We start from the raw sequence: 23,788 nt of genomic DNA, 5'->3' as shown, positions 1-23,788 counted from the left end.
TGAATATCAGAGGCCGAATGCCCGTGACCGTTGAAGTGCTCCCCAACAGGAAGAGAACAGTCTTGCCTGGTGATTGTCGAGCAGTGTTCATTCATCCGTTGTCGCAGCGTCTGCATCGTTTCCCCAATGTACCATGCCTCAGGACATCCTTTCCTGCAGCGTATCAGGTAGACAACGTTGGCCGAGTTACAAGAGTATGTACCGTGTACCTGGTGGATGGTGCTCTCATGTGAGATGATGGCATCTGTGTCGATGATCCGGCACGTCTTGCTGAGGTTGCTGTGGCAGGGTTGTGTGGTGTCATGGTCACTGTTCTCCTGAAGGTTGGGTAGTTTGCTGCGGACAATAGTCTGTTTGAGGTTGTGTGGTTTGAAGGCAAGAAGTGGGGGTGTGGGGATGGCCTTGGCGAGATGTTCACCTTCATCAATGACATGTTGAAGGCTCCGGAGGAGATGCCGTAGCTTCTCCGTTCCAGGGAAGTACTGGACGATGAAGGGTACTCTGTCCACCGTGTCCCGTGTTTGTCTTCTGAGGAGGTCGGTGCGGTTTTTCGCTGTGGCGCGTCGAAACTGTCGATCAATGAGTTGAGCGCCATATCCTGTTCTTATGAGGGCATCTTTCAGCGTCTGGAGGTGTCCGTTGTGATCCTCCTCGTCCGAGCAGATCCTGTGTATACGGAGGGCTTGTCCGTAGGGGATGGCTTCTTTAACGTGTTTAGGGTGGAAGCTGGAGAAGTGGAGCATCGTGAGGTTATCCGTGGGCTTGCGGTATAGTGAGGTGCTGAGGTGACCGTCCTTAATGGAGATGCGTGTGTCCAAGAATGCAACCGATTCCGGAGAGTAGTCCATGGTGAGTCTGATGGTGGGATGGAACTTGTTGATGTCATCATATAGTTGTTTCAGTGATTGTTCACCATGAGTCCAAAGGGAGAGAATGTCATCGATGTATCTAGTGTATAGCATCGGTTGAAGGTCCTGTGCGGTGAAGAAGTCTTATTCGAACCTGTGCATGAAGATGTTGGCATATTGAGGTGCGAATTTGGTCCCCATGGCTGTTCCGTGTGTCTGGATGAAGAACTGGTTGTTGAAGGTGAAGATATTGTGGTCCAGGATGAAGCGGATGAGTTGTAAAATTGCATCTGGAAACTGGCAGTTGTCGGCGCTGAGCACTGAGGCCGCTGCAGCAATGCCATCATCGTGGGGGATGCTGGTGTAGAGTGCCGAGACATCCATCATCATTCCAGCCCATCGTCGGGCCCCTCCATTGCCCGAACAAAAGCCCAGCCCATCATATGAGGACATGATTGTATTTTAACAGTGACATGGTCATAATTGAATAGCACTCCCCAGGACCAAGTGTGCAAACTGGTCTTTCAGACATGGTAGCTACTCTATGGTAGCTGTGCCAGTTAAACAATATCCCAAAATTACTCAGCACCCTCAAGAGAGTTTGGGGGGAATTGTGGGGATGCAGAGGTGGTGGGGGGAGGGGGGGATGTTGCAGTTGATGGTCAGACTCAAGTCTTTTAAAGTAATGGATTATTTGATTTCCCTTCTTGTTTGTCTGCAGTAACCTTTCTCCAGGACAACTTTATACAGTGGAAGCCATGCCACAGATGAGTCTTGAAGCTGAGGAAGGCCTTTTGGAGGGTCTCACAGCCCCACCCTTGCCTGTGTGGACACGTAGGTTTTGATCCTCTCTGAAATGTTCTATATAATTTCACACCTCATTGTGCCAGATGGGACCTCAGAATCACAATGGTTTTGCTTGAAAGCCGGTTAAGTGGGAAATCACTCATCGGGTCAATGACTCTGGTTGGGTGAAGTGGATTGATGCTAGTTGTATGTCAATCCGTTTGTAAAGCTGCCTCATCTCCTCACTGAAGAGCATGAGAAATAAGAGCAAGGATAGACTGTGTGGCCCCTCAAGCCAACTCCACCATTCAATAGGATTGTGGTTTAGGGTTGGCTCTTCATCTTCAGGGTCTTGTGCAATCTAATTTTGTTTTACTCACTCATGGGGTATGAGCATCATTACCAAAGACAACATGTGTTGCCATTCCCTATGATGGTTTATCTCCATGTAAGAACAAACTGGTAAGATTCCCTTTGCCTTTCTGCATCAGGAAACCTCTTGGCCAAGAACATATCCTCTGTGTATATTTTACAGCAAGGCACAAGACCACCCAGTGGGAATTCTGTTCCTGACTGTGTCCAATCTTTACCCCTCTACTGGCAGCTCCCTCTCCTCCCTCCGACAGGTGACTGAGAACAGGGATTCAGTGGAAGAAATTTGAATGAGGCTTGTACAGCACCACACACTAGGAAATATGTCAAGACCTTCAAAGGCTGCAGATAAGATTTACGAGAATGGCAGAAGAATAAAGGGAAATTCATTCTCTGCAATGACTAGAGAAAGTAGGATTCTTCTGATTACAGCAATGAAAGTTAAGGGAGATTTAATATGCATTGAAAATTCTGAAGGGACGTCATAAAGTATTTAAACTGTTTACACTGGCGGGAAGATCAATAACCAGAGGGCACTGACTTATGATCATTGGCAGAAAAAAACAACAGAGAAAGTGAGACTTTGTTTTTACACATGGAGTTGTGATGATCTGATGTGCATTGCCTGCAGATTCACTGAGAACATTTGAAAGGGAATCTGATAGATACTTGAAAAGGAAAATTGTAGAAGACTTTTGGGCAACACAGGCACAATGGGCTGCATGGCCTTCATAGGTGTTGTATGATTCTGTATTACAGTAAGAAGTCTCACAACACCAGGTTAAAGTCCAACAGGTTTATTTGGTAGCAAAAGCCACTAGCTTTCGGAGCGCTCGCTGCTCCTTCATCAGGTAAGTGGGATTTCAGTTCACAAACAGGGCATATAAAGACACAAACTCAATTTACAAAATAATGGTTGGAATGCGAATCTTTACAGGTAATCAAGTCTTAAAGGTACAGACAATGTGAGTGGAGAGAGGGTTAAGCACAGATTAAAGAGATGTGTATTGTTTCCAGCCGGGACAGTTAGTGAGATTTTGCAAGCCCAGGCAAGTCGTGGGGGTTACAGATAGTGTGACATGAACCCAAGATCCCGGTTGAAGCTGTCCTCATGTGTGCGGAACTTCAGTCTCTGCTCAGTGACTCTGCGCTGTCGTGTGTTGTGAAGGCTGCCTTGGAGAATGCTTACCCGAAGATCAGAGGCTGAATGCCCGTGACCGCTGAAGTGTTCCCCAACAGGAAGAGAACACTCTTGCCTGGTGATTGTCGAGCGGTGTTCATTCATCTGTTGTCGCAGCGTCTGCATGGTTTCCCCAATGTACCATGCCTCGGGACATCCTTTCCTGCAGCGTATCAGGTAGACAACATTGGCCGAGTTGCTAGTGTATGTACCGTGTACCTGGTGGATGGTGTTCTCACGTGAGATGATGGCATCCGTGTAGTATTATTCTGCATTATCCAGGGCACAGCCCCAAACACTCGGATTCTTCTGTGCAGATGGTCACACGTAAAGCCATTGTCGATCATCGTAAAAACCCATCTGGTTCACTAATGTCCTTTAGGGAAGGAAATTTGCTGTCCTCCAGACCCACAGCAATATGGTTGACTCTTAAATGCCCCTTCAAGGGCATTAAGGGATGGACAATAAATACTGGCCCAGCCAGCCACGCCAACATCCCATGAAATAATTTTTAAAAACACAGGCTGTGTATTCTCGTAAGTTGTATTGTCAGCTGCCTCCAGTGCGCAGGGCTCAATTATATCTTGTATCCTGAAGTTGAACATCATAGATATAGCATCAGGTTGAAAGTTTAAGAACATAAGAACTAGGAGCAGGAGTCGGCCATCTGGCCCCTCGAACCTGCTCTGCCATTCAATAAGATCATGGCTGATCTTTTTGTGGATTCAGCTCCACTTACCCACCCGCTCACCATAACCCTTAATTCCTTTACTGTTCAAAAATCGATCTATCTTTGCCTTAAAAACATTCAATGAGGTAGCCTCAACTGTTTCACCGGGCAGGGAATTCCACAGATTCACAACCATTTGGGTGAAGAAGTTCCTCCTCAACTCAGTCCTTATTCTGCTCCCCTTATTTTGAGGCCCACTCAGCTACTTGAGCATGCCAACCCATCAGTGTAATGCTGAGAGATGAAGCATTGTCTTTGGATGCCACTTCAAACCAAGGCCCCATCCACTTGCTCAGGTAAACACTAAAGATCTCACGGGATGGTTTGAAGAACTGTGGGCATTCTGACCAACATTGAGAGAAGGGAGGCAATTCTCCCAGCCCGCTGCACTGCTTTGGCTGCGCAGCAGGCCGGGAGACGTTAGCGGAGGCCATCTTGTGTGTTTCCTGCTGGGCGCCCGGACCTCTGCACATCTCCCAGTTGAAGATTTCCAGTTATCAGCTCCGCGCCAGAAATCGGCGCAGGATATGGAAATCTTAATTTCCACGTCATTAGCAGGCCCAGGACTGAAGTCTTTGGGTCGGCTAGCATTTCCCCTCCACTGTTAAACTGGCACTGCCCAAGGGGCAACTTAGCACTGCCCACTGGGTATCGGACAATGCCAATGGGGTCAGTCCAGAAGGGGTGGGGACTATTAGAGATGATGTGGAGATGCCGGCGTTGGACTGAGGTAAACACAGTAAGAAGTTTAACAACACCAGGTTAAAGTCCAACAGGTTTATTTGGTAGCAAAAACCACACAAGCTTTCGGAGCTCTTAGCCCCTTCTTCAGGTGAGTGGGAATTCTGTTCACAAACAGAGCTTATAAAGACACAGACTCAATTTACATGAATAATGGTTGGAATGCGAATACTTACAACTAATCAAGTCTTTAAGAAACGAAACAATGTGAGTGGAGAGAGCATCAAGACAGGCTAAAAAGATGTGTATTGTCTCCAGACAAGACAGCCAGTGAAACTCTGCAGGTCCACGCAACTGTGGGAGTTACAAATAGTGTGACATGAACCCAATATCCCAGTTGAGGCCGTCCTCGTGTGTGCGGAACTTGGCTATCAGTTTCTGCTCAGCGACTCTGCGCTGTCGTGTGTCGCGAAGGCCGCCTTGGAGAACGCTTACCCGAATATCAGAGGCCGAATGCCCGTGACCGCTGAAGTGCTCCCCAACAGGAAGAGAACAGTCTTGCCTGGTGATTGTCGAGCGGTGGGTTCATTGCCAGAGATTGGGTTCATGTCACACTATTTGTAACTCCCACAGTTGCGTGGACCTGCAGAGTTTCACTGGCTGTCTTGTCTGGAGACAATACACATCTTTTTAGCCTGTCTTGATGCTCTCTCCACTCACATTGTTTCGTTTCTTAAAGACTTGATTAGTTGTAAGTATTCGCATTCCAACCATTATTCATGTAAATTGAGTCTGTGTCTTTATATGCTCTGTTTGTGAACAGAATTCCCACTCACCTGAAGAAGGGGCTAAGAGCTCCGAAAGCTTGTGTGGCTTTTGCTACCAAATAAACCTGTTGGACTTTAACCTGGTGTTGTTAAACTTCTTACGACTATTAGAGAGGCAGGGCCTATTGGGGGGCAATCGCTGGGCATGCTGTCACTCTGCATTTAGGATTGCTAGCAGAGGGAGGGAGGATGGCAATTGGGGCTGGCCGTCCGGGTGAGGGTGGGGGTGGTGGTTGGGGTGGTGGGTGCTGCTGGTGGGGGGAGGGACTGCCAGGGGGGTGGGGATCAGGAGATCAGGCTGGCCGGCTGGGGGGTCGAGGAGATTGGGTCTGGCCAGTGGGGGGGATCATAGGAGCTGGCCCTGGGAGGCCAGCAATCAGGGGGTGGGGTGGTTGGCAAGGGTGGTTATGGGGGATTGCAGGGCTGGCCAGCGATCGGGAGACCAGCAAAGGCAAAGGATCTGTCAGAGCGGAGATCGGCGCATGCGCAGTGGCCCGCTCAGCGATATGCTGTCGGCCTCTCGTCGGGAATAGGCTCCACCCACAGATTTCCATAGGGAGTCACGCTAGGGCACTCTGTGATGCACAGTGTCGGACATTCATTCCTGAATCACACTAAAAACATCGGCGAGAGTTACTCCCATTGTCACACGAATTGGGGGACTTAGAATCTTTTTGGGAGAATCCCGGCCCGCTTCTGGAATACTGTGTGCAGTTTTGGTGTCCATATTTACTTGCATTGGAAGTGGCAGAGCAACGCTTCATTGGATTCAGATAGTGTGACATGAACCCAAGATCCCGGTTGAGGCCGTCCTCATGTGTGCGGAACTTGGCTATCAGTCTCTGCTCAGCGACTCTGCGCAGAGTCGCTGAGCAGAGACTGATAGCCAAGTTCCGCACACATGAGGATGGCCTCAACCGGGATCTTGGGTTCACATCACACTATCTGTAACCCCCATGACTTGCCTGGGCTTGCAAAATCTCACTTACTGCCCTGTCCGGAGACAATACACATCTCTTTAACCTGTGCTTAATGCTCTCTCCACTCACATTGTCTGTACCTTTGAGACTTGATGATCTGTAAAGACTCGCATTCCAACCATTATTTTGTAAATTGAGTTTGTGTCTTTATATCCCCTGTTTGTGAACAGAACTCCGACTCACCTGACGAAGGAGCAGCGAGCGCTCCGAAAGCTAGTGGCTTTTGCTACCAAATAAACCTGTTGGACTTTAACCTGGTGTTGTGAGACTTCTTACTGTGTTTACCCCAGTCCAACGCCGGCATCTCCACATCATTGAATGGTGGAGCAGACACAATGGGCCATGGTCTTCTCCCACTCCTATTTCTTGTGTTCTTCTTATTCTCTTTTACCACCATTAATTCCATCTGCTACTTTATTTCTCAGTCTTTGCCTCCACATTCCTCACTCCCTCTATTTCTCTGTCTCTTTCTATCTCTTTGTCTGTCTCTCGCAATCATTCTGCCTCTGCAAAACACCATGAGAAATGTTCTTTGTCCTGGAGTCTTTTGATTCCTGCACCTTCCCTTGGAAGATGTAAACTTGAAAGCTAAATACTACAGTTGATGGAAATCTGAAATAAAAACCAAAAATGCTGGAAATATTCAACAGGTCAGATTGCATCCGCAGAGGGAGGGGAAAAAAACAGAATTAGCATGTGGCTTTTCATCAGAACCAGGAAAAGTTAGAAATATAGTAAAATAAGCAGTCGAGTGAGGGATGGTGGAATTAAAAGAAGGTCTGAGATCAGACAGGAGGCATTTAATGACAAAGAGTATGTGGGCCAGAGCAAAGGAAACAAAATGGAACGAAAGTCTTCTAGATTCATTCTCTGACCTCCACCAACCTTCCCCTTCCCACCGTCCCCCCCCCACCCCAGCAACCACCATTTTGTTTCCTTTTTTTTGTAGGTTTCAGTCTCGACCTTGTTTTTCTCTAGTTCTTGCTTTCAGGTGGCAGCTGTTCATTGTTTTGCTAGTCAAGTTTTCTGTGGACACACCTTCTGTTTCTTTAATAAAAGCCAAATACTGTAGATGCTGGAAATCTGAAATACAAACAGAAAATTCTGGAAAAACTCCGCAGCCCTGGCGGCATCTATGGAGGGAGAAATGTTTTGAGGTTGTAAGTCTCTTCATCAAAGTCTACCTTTTGTTTCTTGTCCCATTACCACTCTCTTTGGCTCTGCCTCACCAACTCTTTTGTCATTTGTATGTCCCCTGTCTCCCACCCTATCATAGATCTTCCCTTTTTGTTCTTTTTTTTTCACTCTTCCCCCATTCCACCTAAATATAAACTTATTACATTGCTGACTTTTTCCGGTTCTGATGTATGGGGTCTATTGAAATGTTTGTTCTATTTATCTCTCTCCACAGATGCTTTAAAGATATAAACTTGAGTGCATGATAATTGTTGTGTTGGGACTCACAATGGAGTCTGATTTTCTGACTGTCAGTGGCAGGAATACAGCACCCACCCTCTCCCACCTCCCTCCCTCCCAGCTGTCTGTGTGAGTGCTTAAAAAGGGGAATTTTGGGAATAAAGGACAGAATTTTACATTCCCCACCAACGGAATTATAGAATCGGGGGCCCATATAATTCCCAGGATTGCCTTTCCGCTCGCAGCAGTCCCAACCTTTCTGCAATTTGATACTGGGACGGGAGAGGCCCCGAATGCTCCAGCCCACCCTTTGCCCCAGCCAGTCCCAACAGCTTTGCATTCTCCACTGACTCTTCAGGTGAGAAGCCCCACCATCTTCAAAGTCTGAACCATAAGACGTAGGAGCAGAATTAGACCACTTGGCCCATCGAGTCTGCTCCGCCATTCAATCAAGACTGATATTTTTCTCGTCTCCATTCTCCTGCCTTTTCCTCATAACCCCGATCCCCTTATTAATCAAGAACCTATCTATCTCTATCTTAAAGACACTCAATGACCTGGCCTCCACAGCCTTCTGCGGCAAAGAGTTCCACAGATTCACCACTCTCTGGCTGAAGAAATTCCTCCTCATCTCTGTTTTAAAGTATCGCCCCTTTAACCTGAGGTTGTGCCCTCTGATTCTACTTTTTCCTACCAGTGGAAACATCCTCTCCACATCGGGCAGCACGGTAGCACAGTGGTTAGCACTGCTGCTTCACAGCTCCAGGGTCCCGGGTTCGATTCCCGGCTCGGGTCACTGTCTGTGTGGAGTTTGCAGATTCTCCTCGTGTCTGTGTGGGTTTCCTCCGGGTGCTCCGGTTTCCTCCCACAGTCCAAAGATGTGCGGGTTAGGTTGATTGGCCAGGTTAAAAATTGCCCCTTAGAGTCCTCAGATGCGTAGGTTAGAGGGATTAGCGGGTAAATTATGTGGGGGTAGAGCCTGGGTGGGATTGTGGTCGGTGCAGACTCGATGGGCCGAATGGCCTCCTTCTGCACTGTAGGGATTCTATAATTCTATAATTCTATCCACTCTATCCAGGCCTCGCAGTATCCTGTAAATTTCAATAAGATCCCCCCTCATCCTCCTAAACTCCAATGAGTACAGACCCAGAGTCCTCATCCGTTCCTCATACGACAAGCTCTTCATTCCAGGGATCATTCTTGTGAACCTCTGGACCCTTTCCAAGGCCAGCACATCCTTCCTTAAATATAGGGCCCAAAATTGTTCACAGTACTCCAAATGGGGTCTGATCAGAGCCTTATACAGTCTCAAAAGTACATCCCTGCTCTTGTAAGGAAGGACTGTAGAAAAATAGATAATCAGCCATGGAATACTAAGGAAATAAAGGAGGGTATAAGTGTGAAAGAAAATGCATACAAAGTGGCAAAGATTAGTAGGAAACTAGAGGATTGGGAAATCTTTAAAGGTCAACAGAAAGCCACGAAAAAAGCTATAAAGAAAAGTAAGATGGATTATGAGACTAAACTAGCTCAGAATATAAAAACAGATAGCAAAAGTTTCGACAAATACATAAAATGAAAAAGAGTGTCTAAAGTAAATATTGGTCCTTTAGAGGGTGAGAAGGGGGATTTAATAATGGGAAATGAGAAAATGCCTGAGGCATTGAACAGGTATTTTGTGTCGGTCTTCACAGTGGAAGACACAAATAACATGCCAAAAATTGATGACAGGAAGGTTATGGCAGGTGAGGACTTAGAAACTATCGTTATCACGAAAGAGGTAGAGTTGGGCAAGCTAATGAGGATAAAGGTAGACAAGTCTCCTGGCCCTGATGGAATGCACCCCAGGGTACTAAAAGAGATGGCGGGTGAAATAGCAAATGCACTAGTGGTAATTTACCAAAATTTGTTGGACTCTGGGGTGGTTCCCGCAGATTGGAAAACAGCAAATGTGATGCTACTGTTTAAAAAAGGAGGTCGACAAAAGACGGGTAACTGTAGGCCGGTTAGCTTAACTTCTGTAATAGGGAAAATGCTTGAATCTATCATCATGGAAGAAATAGCGAGACATCTGAATATAAATTGTCCCATTGGTAAGATGCAGCATGGGTTCATAAAGGGCAGGTCATGTTTGACTAATTTGGTGGAATTCTTTGAGAACATTACATGCTCAGTGGACAATGGGGAACCTGTGGATGTGGTGTACCTGTATTTCCAGAAGGCATTTGACAAGGTGCCGCACCAAAGACTTCTGCATAAGATAAAGGTGCTCGGTGTTATGGGTAATGTATTAGCATGGATAGAGATTGATTAACTAACAGAAAGCAAAGGGTGGGGGTAAATAGGTGTTTTTCTGGTTAGCGATCAGTAATTAGTGGTGTGCCTCAGGGATCAGTGTTAGGACCGCAATTGTTTATGATTTACAAAGATGATTTGGAATTGGGGACCAAGTGTAGTATGTCAAAATTCGCAAATGACACTAAGATGAGTGGTAGAGCAAAGTGTGCAGAGGACGCTGAAAGTTTGCAAAGGGATATAGATAGTCTAAGTGAATGGGCGAGGGTCTGGCAGATGGAGTACAATGTTGGTAAATGTGAGGTCATCCATTTTGGTAAAATAACAGCAAAATGGACTATTATTTAAATAGTAAAAAATTGCAGCATGCTGCTGTGCAGAGGGACCTGGGTGTCCTTGTGCAAGAATCTCAAGGAGTTGGTTTGCAGATGCAGCAGGTAATTAAGAAGGCAAATGCAATTTTGTCCTTCATTGCTAGAGGGATGGAGTTTAAAAACAGCGAGGTTATGTTGCAGCTGTATAAGGTGCTGGTGAGGCCACACCTGGAGTACTGTGTACAGTTTCTCCTTACTTGAGAAAGGATATACTGGCACTGGAGGGGGTGCAGAGGAGATTCACTAGATTGATTCCGGAGTTGAGAGGGTTAGTCTATGAGGAGAGACTGAGTAGACTGACATTGGAATTCAGAAGAATGAGGGGAGATCTTAAAGAAACATATAAGATTATGAAGGGAATAGATAAGATATAAGCAGGGAAGTTCATAGAAATCATAGAAACCCTACAGTGCAGAAGGAGGCCATTCGGCCCATCGAGTCTGCACTGACCACAATCCCACCCAGACCCTACCCCCACATATTTTACCCACTAATCCCTCTAACCTACACATCCCAGGACTCTAAGGGGCAATTTTTTAACCTGGCCAATCAACCTAACCCGCACATCTTTGGACTGTGGGAGGAAACCGGAGCACCCGGAGGAAACCCACGCAGACACGAGGAGAATGTGCAAACTCCACACAGACAGTAACCCGAGCCGGGAATTGAACCCGGGACCCTGGAGCTGTGAAGCAGCAGTGCTAACCACTGTGCTACCGTGCCGCCCGGTTGTTTCCACTGGCAGGTGAAACTAGAACTAGGGGACATAGCCTCAAAATAAGGGGAAGCAGATTTAGGACTGAGTTGAGGAGGAACTTCTTCACACAAAGGGTTGTGAATGTGTGGAATTCCCTGCCCAGTGAAGCAGTTGAGGCTACCTCACTGAATGTTTTTAAGGCAAGGATAGATAAATTTTCGAACAGCAAAGGAATTAAGGGTTATGGTGAGCGGACGGGTAAGTGGGGCTGAGTCCACGAAAAGATCAGCCATGATCTTATTGAATGGTGGAACAGGCTCGAGGGGCCAGATGGCCTACTCCTGCTCCTAGTTCTTATGTTCTTATTCTAGCCCTCTTGACATGAATACTAACAGATGCTCACTGTGTCTTCCTGCTACAGGGCCACTGCCTCCTCAGAACCTCGTGATGGCTGCTGTCACAGGAACTACAGCAAGGCTGCGCTGGGACGAACCTCTGACTGGCTCCTTTGATGGTTACATCATCAATATCACAACCAGCCGTGACATGAAAAGCCGTTACATTCCCAATGGAAAGTTAAACGTGTACACACTCCGTGACCTGGAAGCAGGGCACAGGTACAAGTTGGCACTAATGACGGTGCAGGACACAGAGAGAGGAAAGTTGCTTAGTGAGCCTGCATATCTGACCATCAGCACATGTAAGTACAGCAGGCAGAATATGGGCACATTCAGTGATTAAAATGAGGATGTACCTGCAAAGATGCTAGCTAGGGAAGAGAGTTTGAGAGAAGGGACTCACTGGGCAGGATTTTATGGCCTCGCTCGAGTGAGACTGTAAAATCCCAGCCGAGGTCAACAGACATTTCCATTTTCCGCCCCTCACCCGCTCTGATTCTGTGGTGGACGGGGCGGTAGAATTTAAGCAACTATGTGTTCACTCGGAGACTAGGAGCTTGGGGGTTAAAAAAGGGGCAGCATGGACAAGTTAGGCCGAAGGGCCTGTTTCCATGCTGTAAACCTCTATGATTCTATGACTACGTAAATCAGGATGGGCAGAGCTTAAAGAGTAGGTAGATTTGATTTATTATTGTCACATGTATTAACATACAGTGAAAAGTATTGTTTCTTGCGCGCTATATAGACAAAGAGACCATTCACAGAGAAGGAAGCGAGAGAGTGCAAAATGTAATGTTACAGTCATAGCTAGGGTGTAGAGAAAGATCAACTTAATGCAAGGTAAGTCCATTCAAAAGTCTGACAGCATCAGGGAAGAAGAAGGTCTTGAGTCGGTTGGTACGTGACCGCAGACTTTTGTATCTTTTTCCCGAAGGAAGAAGTGGTAGAGAGAATGTCCGGGGTACATGTGGTCCTTAATAATGCTGGCTGCTTTGCCGAGGCAGTGAGAAGTGTAGACAGACTCAATGGATGGAAGGCTGATAATAACATGACAGTGTGTGCGTGTTCTGCTCAAAGCAAAAGTGAAACTAAGACTGGGTCACATGATGCATTTCCCTTCCAGCGATAGAGATAGAAATGGGAAAGGCAGAGATAAAAAGAGTGTGCAGATCAGTAAGGGAGATGGGAGAACATACAGTTAAAAGAGGGAAGATGATAAAGGGAGGATACAGGCTGGAAAAGGATGATGCTGAAGAGGAAATGCAAGCAGGGAGTGGGGTGATAGAGGGGGAGACAGACTGAGGAGATATAAGAAAGAATATATGTCAGAAGGGAATCATAGAAACCCTGCAGTGCAGAAAGAGGCCATCTGGCCCATCGAGTCTGCACTGACCACAATCCCACCCAGGCCCTACCCCCATATCCCTACATATTTACCCGCTAATCCCTCTAACCTACCTAGGACTCTAAGAGGCAATTTTAGCATGGCCAATCAACCTAACCCACAAATCTTTGGACTGTGTTCTTATGACTGAAGACTGAAGAGAAGATACAGAGTGAGGAGTGGATGGGATTGAGACTGGCAGGTGTTGTGATATGCTTTTAAGGATCTCAGCATGACATCACTGGAAGGGAAATATGTCATGTGACCCAGTCTTAGTTTCACTTTTGCTTTGAGCAGAACACACACACCCTGTCATGTTATTACAATTATGTAATACCTTTGGCTTATTTGCTATACAAGACACAAAGCACCAATCGCTCATAAGGGATTGGGTAAACACTTGGGTTCATTTATTAAGATTAGGCTCATAAGAGCAGTTATACATCAGTATAAAGCTCGAAGACGTCAGAAGTGTGTGTGTGTGCTCTGCTCAAAGCAATAGTGAAACTAAGACTGGATCACGTGACATTTCCCTTCAAGTGATGTCATGCTGATATCCTTTAAAGGCATATTACAACATCCCTTTTTTTTTTAAACATACTTTGACTCCTCTTAAAGAAATATGACCATTTACAATAATGTTCACCTTTAGTTGCCATTACATAAAGTACATAGAACTGATGAATCTGTGAGTCTCTAAAGCATACAGGTAATCTGCTGGAACACCCAGATCTTTTAATGGTAACCTTATCTGCAGGTGTCTTTAACTGCTCACAGTGATCTGTGAGTTTGTCATTCTTGGATATTGTTCTTGGTTTCATTCAGGATCTTGTCCTTGACGCAATAGTACTTTATGGTGATTGAGGAGCTGGAATGGATCTGATTTGTCCTCAGTTACAACTCACTATTGCGCTTTTGTGTGTAATGACTCCTCGAGATCACCAGCGCCAGGTTAGCTCAGTCAGGGAATATGAGTGAGCAGGTTCTGGGCTGCTGGATTAAAGCGAGTACGGGAGAGTCAAACCAAAACAAAAATTATAAAAATCGGGCCAGAGAAGGGGTGGCTTTGGGAGTTGCTGATCAATAAATTGAATAAAAAGCAGACACCATTACCTCATGATGTGTTCCCACCATAACTCATCTTCAAAGGTAGAGCTTTGGAAAAGCCCTCGAAAGTGTCTGCAGCAATATTCATTCCTCGTACTACAGAAGAGGGAAGGTCAAGGGAGCATTGTCAGAACGTCTACAAAATTCCTCAGTTTGAACTGGGATGCTGTTGACCTGCTGTCCAAATTCAAAGATTTTAAACAGCATAGAGAGCTATGGTTTCTTGATTCAGATGTGTCTGACCCAGACCAGCAAGCCATAAAAATTTGCCTAGCAATTGGGAATGAAAGTCTATACAGGTTGAACATGTCAAGATTAACAGCAGAAGAGCTAACAGTTCCCAAAAACATGGACTACTTTGGAAGACGGGTTCAAAATCAGGTTAAACTTAGTATTCATATAAAATCCATTGACCATTTTGTCAGCAGATGCAGATTTAAAGTGTGTGTACTGCGATTTTTCAATCGCACAGCTCGCAGGCAGAATTGTTGAGTTGGATATTGCATCCACTCCCAAGGAAGCATTACAGCAAGGTCTGCTTCACAAGCCCAAAATGTCTAGTATTGAAGAGCTACTCAAGGATGGAAGTACAAAACCATTATTGTAGGTTGACAGAGCTCACATGTCCTGGTAGAACCCCAATTGTTGATGCCAAAGCACCCAAACCTAGCAAGACATATGGAAGATGTGGTCTTCTACATGTACCAAGGAAATGCCCAGCTTTTCATCAATTCTGCAAGGCATGTGCCAGAAAGGGCCATTGGCAGCACAGTGCACGAGAGCAAAGAGCCGTGCACTGATCCAAACAGACCTTACACAACAGGTACCTTTGAGCAATAAGAATGACTATCCAATACCCCATCAGAAACATACACATGAGGTGACTGAAAAAACGAAAAATTACAATGTGCAAGAGGAGACGAAGAGCACTGAACATGTTTCACACCCTCAATCTATGGAAAACATAGATGCCAGCATTACATCTGAAGTGTTTACCAAGATTCACATTAACTGTCCTAAGAAAGTTGGTAACTATTTGTTATTGGCCAAGATTGACACGGGGCAAGTCCCAATGTACTACCTTTATGAATTCCAAAAGACATGTATCCTCAGTCGTGCAAGACCATGGTGAAACCTACTGCTGTGAAACTTTCAACGTCAACGGTTCATTAATTCCATGTGGAGGGTCCATAGTCCTGGAGTTTGAGTACAATCAGTCCTCCTGGGCGTCACAGATGTTCTACATTGTGGAAACTGAAGGCCCAGTGTTTGCAGGCCTACTGGCATGTTGTGACCTCACACTAGTAACAATCCATGGAATCAGTCAGACATCGCAAGGCTGAACAACCTCAGAAACTACTCCTATCAACTCAGTACATAACCTTGGATCAAAATATCCAGAATGTTTTGACTAAACATTCAGCAAGCTGGTACCTATCTGTGTTCAGCAGAGCAGTGCATACAAATTTACCTACTCTTACCCATTTTACTCACTCAGAAACTAGAGAACACATTTTCCAAATGCAAGCAAAGATGATCAATGTGCACAATATTCTTCACGTTCACAGTTGGGACAAGCTCTCATCCAGGATCCCACAGTGAAAAGGATTTGTATAGACCCAAGGCCCTATGAAGTCATTGCACACACAGGTGCAATGGTGAGGCATAACTGAGGACAAATCTGATCCATTCCAGCTCCTCGAGAACTGAACAGTGTTATTGCTTCCAGGACAAGTTCCCAAATCAAACCAGGAACAAAATCAAGAATGGCAACTTCACAGTTCATTACAGCAAGTGAACAACTAAAGGAAAACCCGGACAAGGTTACCAGTATAAGATCTGGGCATACCAGCAGATTACCTCTTATGCTTTAGAGACTCTCAGATTCATTTACACTCATGGATTGTGGGCGCCACTGGCTGGGCCAGCATTTACTGCCCATCCTAATTTTCCTTGAACTCAATGACTTGCTTAGTCATTTCAGAGGCAGTTAAGAGTCAACCACATTGCTGTGGGTCTGGAGTCACGCATAGCCCAGACCAGGTAAGGACAGCAGGTTTTCTTCCTTAAAGGACATTAGTGAACCAGATGGGTTTTTAAGAGAATTAAGAATAGTTTCATGATCATCACTAGACTTCAAATTCCAGAATTTTATTAAATTCAAATTTCACCATTTGCATGGTGGGATTTGAACCCAGATCCCCAGAACATTACCTCGGGTCTCCGCATTGCTAGTCCAGTGACAATGCCACTGTGCCACTGCCTCCCCAGTGTTGCTCACGATCCCGTATACAGATTCATCTTTCACCAAAATGTCTTTATTTGCTTTTAAACATTTCCCTGTGTTGTGTCAAAAAGTATTTGGAGATGTTTTGACTAATTGGCTTTTGGCTAATTGACTTAACTTCTCCAGCAATCCAACAACAGCATCTTGCATTTATGGAGCACCTTTAAGAGAAATAAATGACCCATGGAACATTGATAGAGGTCAAAGTCAGTGGTTTTGGACCAGGACCAGACCTGAGATTCAACGTTCTGCTCATGGTTGAACAGCGCAAGTTTACAAATGGTCAGGGCCAGTATGATTTGTGGCCATTGATAGGGATGTAATAAGTGGCAATGGGAGTAGTGGTTATGAAAACCAAGACCTTGGTCATCCTGAACTGGGAACAATTGTGCATATGCAATATTTGATAGACTGACAGTTGAGTCGAGTGAAGCAGTGGCAAGGTAGAGCTGGATATGTTCAATGAGAAGGCTAAACCCCATGCCTATGGGTAATGTTGCCAAAAGGCAGCATGTAAATAACAAATGAAGTGATCCAAGAATAGATCTTTGGGGGAATCGCTGAGATACAGTGCAGAATAAGAAAACTAAACCATTGCTAGAAATACACTTGCAGTTTTTAGATAGATTTAAATAGCAACCTGCCAAGTCAGTACCATGGAGTTGGATGTTGTATTAGAATGGTGTGGTTCGCAGTCACGCAGTAGGACTTAGTAGGTCATGTCCTGCTCTTAAAACTATATTTCCAGTAATTTGGTTAATTTACTTTTGTCCTTTTGATTTCCTGTGTTTATTTTATTTTGCACTTTAGCCCTACTGTTTGGATATGCATTCTACTTGCTAGCGTGGAACTGGAAAGTAAAAACTTGCAATTCTATAATGCCTTCCCAACCTTTAATTATGTATTTTGAAGTGTTGGTAAGGTAAAGAGGATCGGTAGAGGAATTTCAGAAGGATGCCTGCCTGCCCATTTCCCTGTTCATAGAGTCTTAGAACCATAGACTCCCTACAGTGCAGAAGGAGGCCATTTGGCCCATTGAGTTTGCACCGACTCTCTCTGACAGAGTACCTTACCCAGCCCCTTTCCCCTACCCTATTCCTGCAACCCCACACATTTACCATTGCTAATCCATCTAACCTACTCCTCTTGGAACATTAAGGGGCAATTTAACATGGCCAATCCACCTAACCTGCACATCTTTGCACTGTGTGAGGAAACCGGAGCACCCGGAGGAAACCCATGCAGACATGGGGAGAACGTGGAAACTCTACACAGTCACCCAAGGTCAGAATTGAACTTGGGTCCCTCACGCTGTGAGGTAGCAGTGCTTAAGCACTGTGCCACTGTGGTGCCTTGATGAAGAATATGGTTGTTTGGTTCTGGGCAAAAACAGGATCAGGCTGCATTTCTCTAATGCCATGCTCCATCAAAGCACCTACTGACACGTTGCCTAGCATTGGATGTAGGTAATGAATAAAGCGTTGGAAGGCTGATGGTACTCATGGAACCATTCTGTGTGAAAGACCAGGTTCACTGTAGAAGTGAAGTTTGGACCAGAACAACTGTTGACCAAGCATGCATTTTCACACACATGCCTGACATTGCCATTTATGCCTGTCAAAAAAGACCAGATTACAAGTTAGGATAATGTCAGGTGGAATCGTCTAATATTCTTACACTCCTGTTGATCTCTGTAACCTCCTCCAGACCTACAACCCTCCAAGAACTCTATACTCCAATTCTGGCTTCATAAGCACACACCACTTTTTTCACCATGTTGTTGACAGCCTTACTTTCATCTGCCTAGGTCCTAAACTCCGATATTCCCTCATTAGCCCTCTCCGTCTCTCTCTCTCTCTCTCTTCTCCTCTCCTTCATTGTAAGGTGCCACTTGGAATCCATCTACTTGGCCAAGCTTTTGGTCATTTGTCCTAATGTCTCCTTTGGTTTGGTGTCACTTTTGTCTGATAATGTTCCTGTGACGTTCCTTGGAAGTTTGATTATATGACATGTAAAAGGCACTATATAAATGCAAGTTGATTTACTCAGCAAAAAAGTCATTGTGAATGATTGAAGGAGCTCATGTGCAATGGCAGCCCTGTGCAGAAACCAAACACAGGGCCTAAGTTTGATGACTATGATCTTTCAACTAGGTTTTCACGGTGACCCAAGGTCCTTTGGTCTTGGATGTCATGATGTAGCAAGGTTTTTCAATTCCTTGTGTCATCTTGAAGACATCTTAATCTCAGTGAGTTTCAAAGTAAAGTTTATTTATTAGTTACAAGTAAGGCTTACATTAACACTGCAATGAAGTTACTGTGAAATTCCCCTCGTCACCACACTGCGACACCTGTTCGGGTCAATGCACCTAACCAGCACATCTTTGGAGTGTGGGAGGAAACCACAGCACCCGGAGGAAACCCACACAGACACAGGAGAATGTGCAAACTCCACACAGACAGTGATCCAAGCCAGGAATCAAACCCAGGTCTCTGGCGCTGTGAGGCAGCAGTGCTAACCACTGTGCCACCGTGCCTCCCCAGTGGTTCATCAGTGGATAGGATATCACAGCTCCTTCACTCTGTCCTACATGGCCTAAGAGCGGTAAGAATCAATCAATGTAATGACACTAATTATCTTGTGCCCTTTGTTAGTGGGAGTTCAAAGTAGCACAAGGCGAGGGGAAACACAAGGAAACTCAAAAGGCAAGATGGAGCCTGTGGATCATGACGTGTACAACAACCAGTTGCATATCACACTACAGCCTGACAAGGTGGAAATTAACAACGCAAGCTATGAAGACAATTCCCAAGTCATAAAGTAGGTGAAATGTTAATGTTTTAAAAATGGATCTTCTTTTGAGTCCCTTGCCTCCTATGAGATCCTCAATCCCCAATCCAGGCTTTCCACCACTGCTGCAAAGCTAGAAAATGACCCCTAACGTACAAGAAGACACCACCAAAGTCCAAAAGGTTAGGGGAAATGTTGCCGCAAAAAAGACAAAGGAAAGTGAGGAGTTCCACAGATTTGACACCGAGGTTCATGACTGTCCACAGTTTGAGAGATTAAGAGTGACTCATTGACAAGTGACTATAGGCTGAACAGAGTAGGGTCCAGGCTCCAGCAGTGGGGAAGATTGGCCCAGACAAAGGTGCGAAGAGCTGTACGATTATCTGCTATTTACAGCTGTGGAGAGCGCGTTTTTGCATTTATCATCATACCACAAGGTAAACAGTCAGGGCCTGATGTGGCAAGAGCAACCCAGTCATTAATATCAATGCTGCCATGCTTCAAGGAGAGCTTCAGCCTCTCTTTAAATCAAATAAATTTAAATAGAATAAATCGGTTTGAATTTAATTTTCAGATATTCAGAGATGCTGGACGGGAGAAGACGAATCAGTGTCACATTTGACAATCTACAACCGAAACCCATAACTCACCGAGCACGTAGGTACCAGAACTCAATCAGCTTGCACGGTTTGGTGCATTTGAAAATTCCAAAGACTTTGAGCCTTAATGATACAACAGCAGCAGCTTTATCATCTGTCTTTAGTGTGCAAAAATATCCCAACATCCTTCACAGTGTTATAACCAACAAAAGATGCTGAGCTAAACAAGAGGGACATTAGGGCGGCACGGTAGCACAGTGGTTAGCACTGCTGCTTCACAGCTCCAGGGACCTGGGTTCAATTCCCGGCTTGGGTCACTGTCTGTGTGGAGTTTGCACATTCTCCTCGTGTCTGCGTGGGTTTCCTCCGGGTGCTCCGGTTTCCTCCCACAGTCCAAAGATGTGTGGGTTAGGTTGATTGGCCAGGTTAAAAATTGCCCCTTAGAGTCCTGAGATGCGTAGGTTAGAGGGATTAGCGGGTAAAATATGTGGGGGTAGGGCCTGGGTGGGATTGTGGTCGGTGCAGACTCGATGGGCCGAATGGCCTCCTCATGCACTGTAGGGTTTCTATGATTTCTATGTATCAGGAATCAGTGGCCAAAGGTTTGGTCAAAGAACTACTTGACCATGAATTGAATTGAATCAATATCTTTGGGATGTTGATTCAATTCTAGTCCAGGCATTATAACTCTGGTATGAATATCTTGTTGATCTTTCACTCATTGGTCCACAGTGTGACAATTTCATTAGCCTTGTATTAGGATCAAAGCCTGAAAGAGTGAGTGCTGTGAAGGACTTTAACATCCATCACATCAGCCCTGACTTCAGCGGCACTGCATTGTGCCATCTTTCAACTTAAGGTTCAAATTATGCCAAATGTTCACTCATTTTTTTAAAAATTCATTAGATGTGGGTGTCACTGGCTGGGCCAGCTTTCATTGCCAATGTCAAATTGCCCTTGAACTGAGTGGCATTTCAGAGGGCAGACTAGATGAGGACATTAGTGAACCAGATGGGTTTTTACAACAATCGACAATGGTTTCATGCTCATCATTAGACTTCTAGTTTCAGATTTTATTGGTTCTGATTTCACCATCTGCCAAGGTGGGATTTGAACCTGGATCCCCAGAACGTTATCCCTAGTCTGTGTGCTGCTAGTCAACTGACAATGCCACTATGCCACCACCTCCCACATGAATGAACTGACTCATTAATATATTCATTCAGTCCATTCCTGGAAAGTGAATATTGATTATGGAAGACCAGATAGATGTATAACAATGCGCTACTGTTTTAGCGCAGTGATGTGGAGTTTTATGGGATGATTTTACACACTTCTATTTCCTGACTAGGCCCAGAGCCACCAATCAAACTGGAAAACTTGGAGGAATCGACCAATCGTATTAGTCTAGCCTTGGAGATCCAAGAATCTGAGACCAACACTAAACCAGGTAAGAGCTGGTATAGGCTGTGTGAGTGAGAGGAGCTGATATCGGAGAGTAGTATAGGCTGTGTGAGTGAGAGGAGCTGATATCAGAGAGTGGGGCTTGCTGTGAGTAGATGGAGGAACTGGTAACTGAGAGTGGGACAGGCGTACATATGATAGGGTTTGTAGCAACTATAATATGTCTGATGTGGTGGTTGCAATATCCTGCTGTGCTGCATCATGGCTATTTGTCTTTTTGTTTGCCAGCTCTATGTATTATCACCACTAATCCCTTCTTCTGTATTTGCAGATGATCAGTGGGAATGTTCCTCAAACCCATGTAAAAATGGAGGCACCTGTGTGAAGGGGATGGACTCATATATGTGTGATTGTGAAACGGGATTCAAGGGGAAAAACTGTGAATTATGTAAGAAAACAGTATGAACCAAATGCTATCATTTTCAAGAATCTGATGTGTGACATTCTCATTACTAAGAAATAAAATAATTAGGATAATGTGTAACGCAGAAAACATTGTAATTGACAATTAGCGTGACATATAACAAACTTTATGAAATTAAAATAAGAGTGAGTGTGTGACAGCATGATAACACAAAATGAAGGAAGTAACTGACATTGTGAATGTTATAACCTGCACTGGGGATATAATATAATGGAGAGAATGTTATAACATTCAGTGAGGATGGGATGTAGTAGAAAATGTTATAATGCAGCAAGGATAGGATATAACACAAAGCCTTTTGTCAGGTATTAGTGGAAACTGAATGGAAAGGTATGTTTGTTTCTTGGTCATTTATTAAAGTTGCTTTCATCTTGCATTCAGTTTGTAAGAAGTTGCCTCACCCCTGCACACGCCTGTACTCTGAAACAAAATCCATTCCAGTGTGGGAGGACAGTGTCTTCCAGTTTAAGTAAGTTTCTTGTTCTCACTTTGGCCAGGAATCATTCTGGGAATCAGTCTGTGAAATGCTCAAAACTTTAAGCTGTTAAGGACATGAGGATTATTTTGGCATTATTTTGAGAAAATGGAGTGTTTTATCAAATTGCATTAGTAAAGAGTATCCTGTGGCAACAGAGAGGAAATGTGGCGTGGCCTCAGGATACAAACTTGGACCTCTTGATGTTTATGTAAAGAAATGGTTTGGGAATTGACACAGATGGATGATTGTGAAGATTGCTGATCAAATTAAGCGAGAGGAATGAGAAATATGAGGGACAAAGCAGGAAAGTTAAGCAAGACGTAGATACCAGAGGAGAAGATGAAAGTTTGGACTTTCTCTTTGTAGCCTCTTTGTGGGAGTATAAATCGTAATATTTCACTTCTGTTCTTAAGGTATAAAAGAATTTATAAAGTTCACCAGGATACCTGCTACAAAGAAGTTTGTGAACCTGTTGTACACAGAAAACCCCGTGAGTATTCACATCCAGAATAATTCGCACCACAGCCACTAGTGTCTGCGCAATGGAGAAGATTTTTATTTTTCAGGAATTCACCAGTCAAATGGTGAGACATCTGGAATAGTGAGAAGCATGGCTGAAAGAATTGCAGACATTCTAAATGATTGTTTCCGTACATGTTAGTGAAGGAATCAGAAGTGATCAGGTACCAGATTTAACTTCGGTGTAGTATCAGACCTTCTTTCGGGGGAGCAGCTGGGTAACCACAATATTATGAGATTCAACTTGATCCACCAAACCAGATTAGCTGAAAACTGAATGCTAGACCTGATTTCCTGACCATTTAGATTTGCAGTTTAAGGGCAGTAAACCTGAATCTATTGATTAGATGGAATAGTACAAGCACAGGAGGCCTTGTGGTGCAAAGTAGCATCCCTGTTCCTGATCCAGAAGCTGCAGGTTCAAGTCATACATCAGGATTTGATTGTCAGGGAAGGTTCATAACATGGCCAGACTGGTTGATTAACAGCCTGTAAATTCTTCCAATGTGCCTGATGGCGAGCGGTAAGAACGGGAGAAATTCCTGATCAGCCATACTGCAGAAGGTAACGGCAAAACACTGCAGTACCTAATCAAGCATAATCATGGACCAATCATTTTGTCAGGCCTTTAATCTAACAAAACGGGATACTGTAGAATCCCTACAGTGTAGAATGAGGCCATTTGAACCATCAACTCTCTAAAAGAGCATCTTACCCAGGACCAGCCTTCTGGTCTATCCCTGTAACCCTGTGCATTATCATAATCCACCTAAACTACACATCTTTGGAATGTGGGAAGAAACCGGAACACCCAGAGGAAAGTTGCGCAGACATGGAGAGAACATGTAAACTCCACACAGTCACCCAAGGCTGGATTTGAACCCATGTCCCTGGCACTGAGAGGCAGCAGTGCTAACCACTGTGCTGCCATTAGGTATGGGGAGGGCTCGGGTAAAGAGAGACTTAGAAAGGTCAGGGTATCACAGTATAGTGATATGAGTAAAGACAAGCAGATTGGGACAAGAAGAGACAGAGAGTTGAAAAGAAATGTACATCAGCAAATAAACTCATTGCAGGAAATAAAAGTAAAAACTGGAATTTAAGATACTTTATTTTGAATGCACGAATCTGCAATCCCCCAACTGTTCTGTG

At 44.8% G+C, this 23,788-nt stretch overlaps 1 protein-coding gene across 1 annotated transcript in view; it reads left to right on the top strand.

Moving 5' to 3' along the window:
* The window catches only part of sned1 (sushi, nidogen and EGF-like domains 1), a 173,778-nt gene that overhangs the window by 139,420 nt on the left and 10,570 nt on the right, over positions 1-23,788 (top strand). Inside the window, exons 19-26 of the mRNA XM_078202977.1 lie at positions 1,570-1,682; positions 11,608-11,886; positions 19,017-19,182; positions 19,727-19,809; positions 21,103-21,201; positions 21,487-21,603; positions 22,021-22,108; positions 22,531-22,607. Of these exons, the coding sequence (XP_078059103.1) occupies positions 1,570-1,682; positions 11,608-11,886; positions 19,017-19,182; positions 19,727-19,809; positions 21,103-21,201; positions 21,487-21,603; positions 22,021-22,108; positions 22,531-22,607 (1,022 nt within the window). The remainder of the gene's footprint in view (positions 1-1,569; positions 1,683-11,607; positions 11,887-19,016; positions 19,183-19,726; positions 19,810-21,102; positions 21,202-21,486; positions 21,604-22,020; positions 22,109-22,530; positions 22,608-23,788) is intronic.

Source organism: Mustelus asterias, chromosome 3 (genome assembly GCF_964213995.1).
Source record: "Mustelus asterias chromosome 3, sMusAst1.hap1.1, whole genome shotgun sequence".
In the NCBI taxonomy this organism is placed as follows: Eukaryota; Metazoa; Chordata; class Chondrichthyes; order Carcharhiniformes; family Triakidae; genus Mustelus; species Mustelus asterias.
This window is presented reverse-complemented; position numbering and strand designations above follow the sequence as displayed.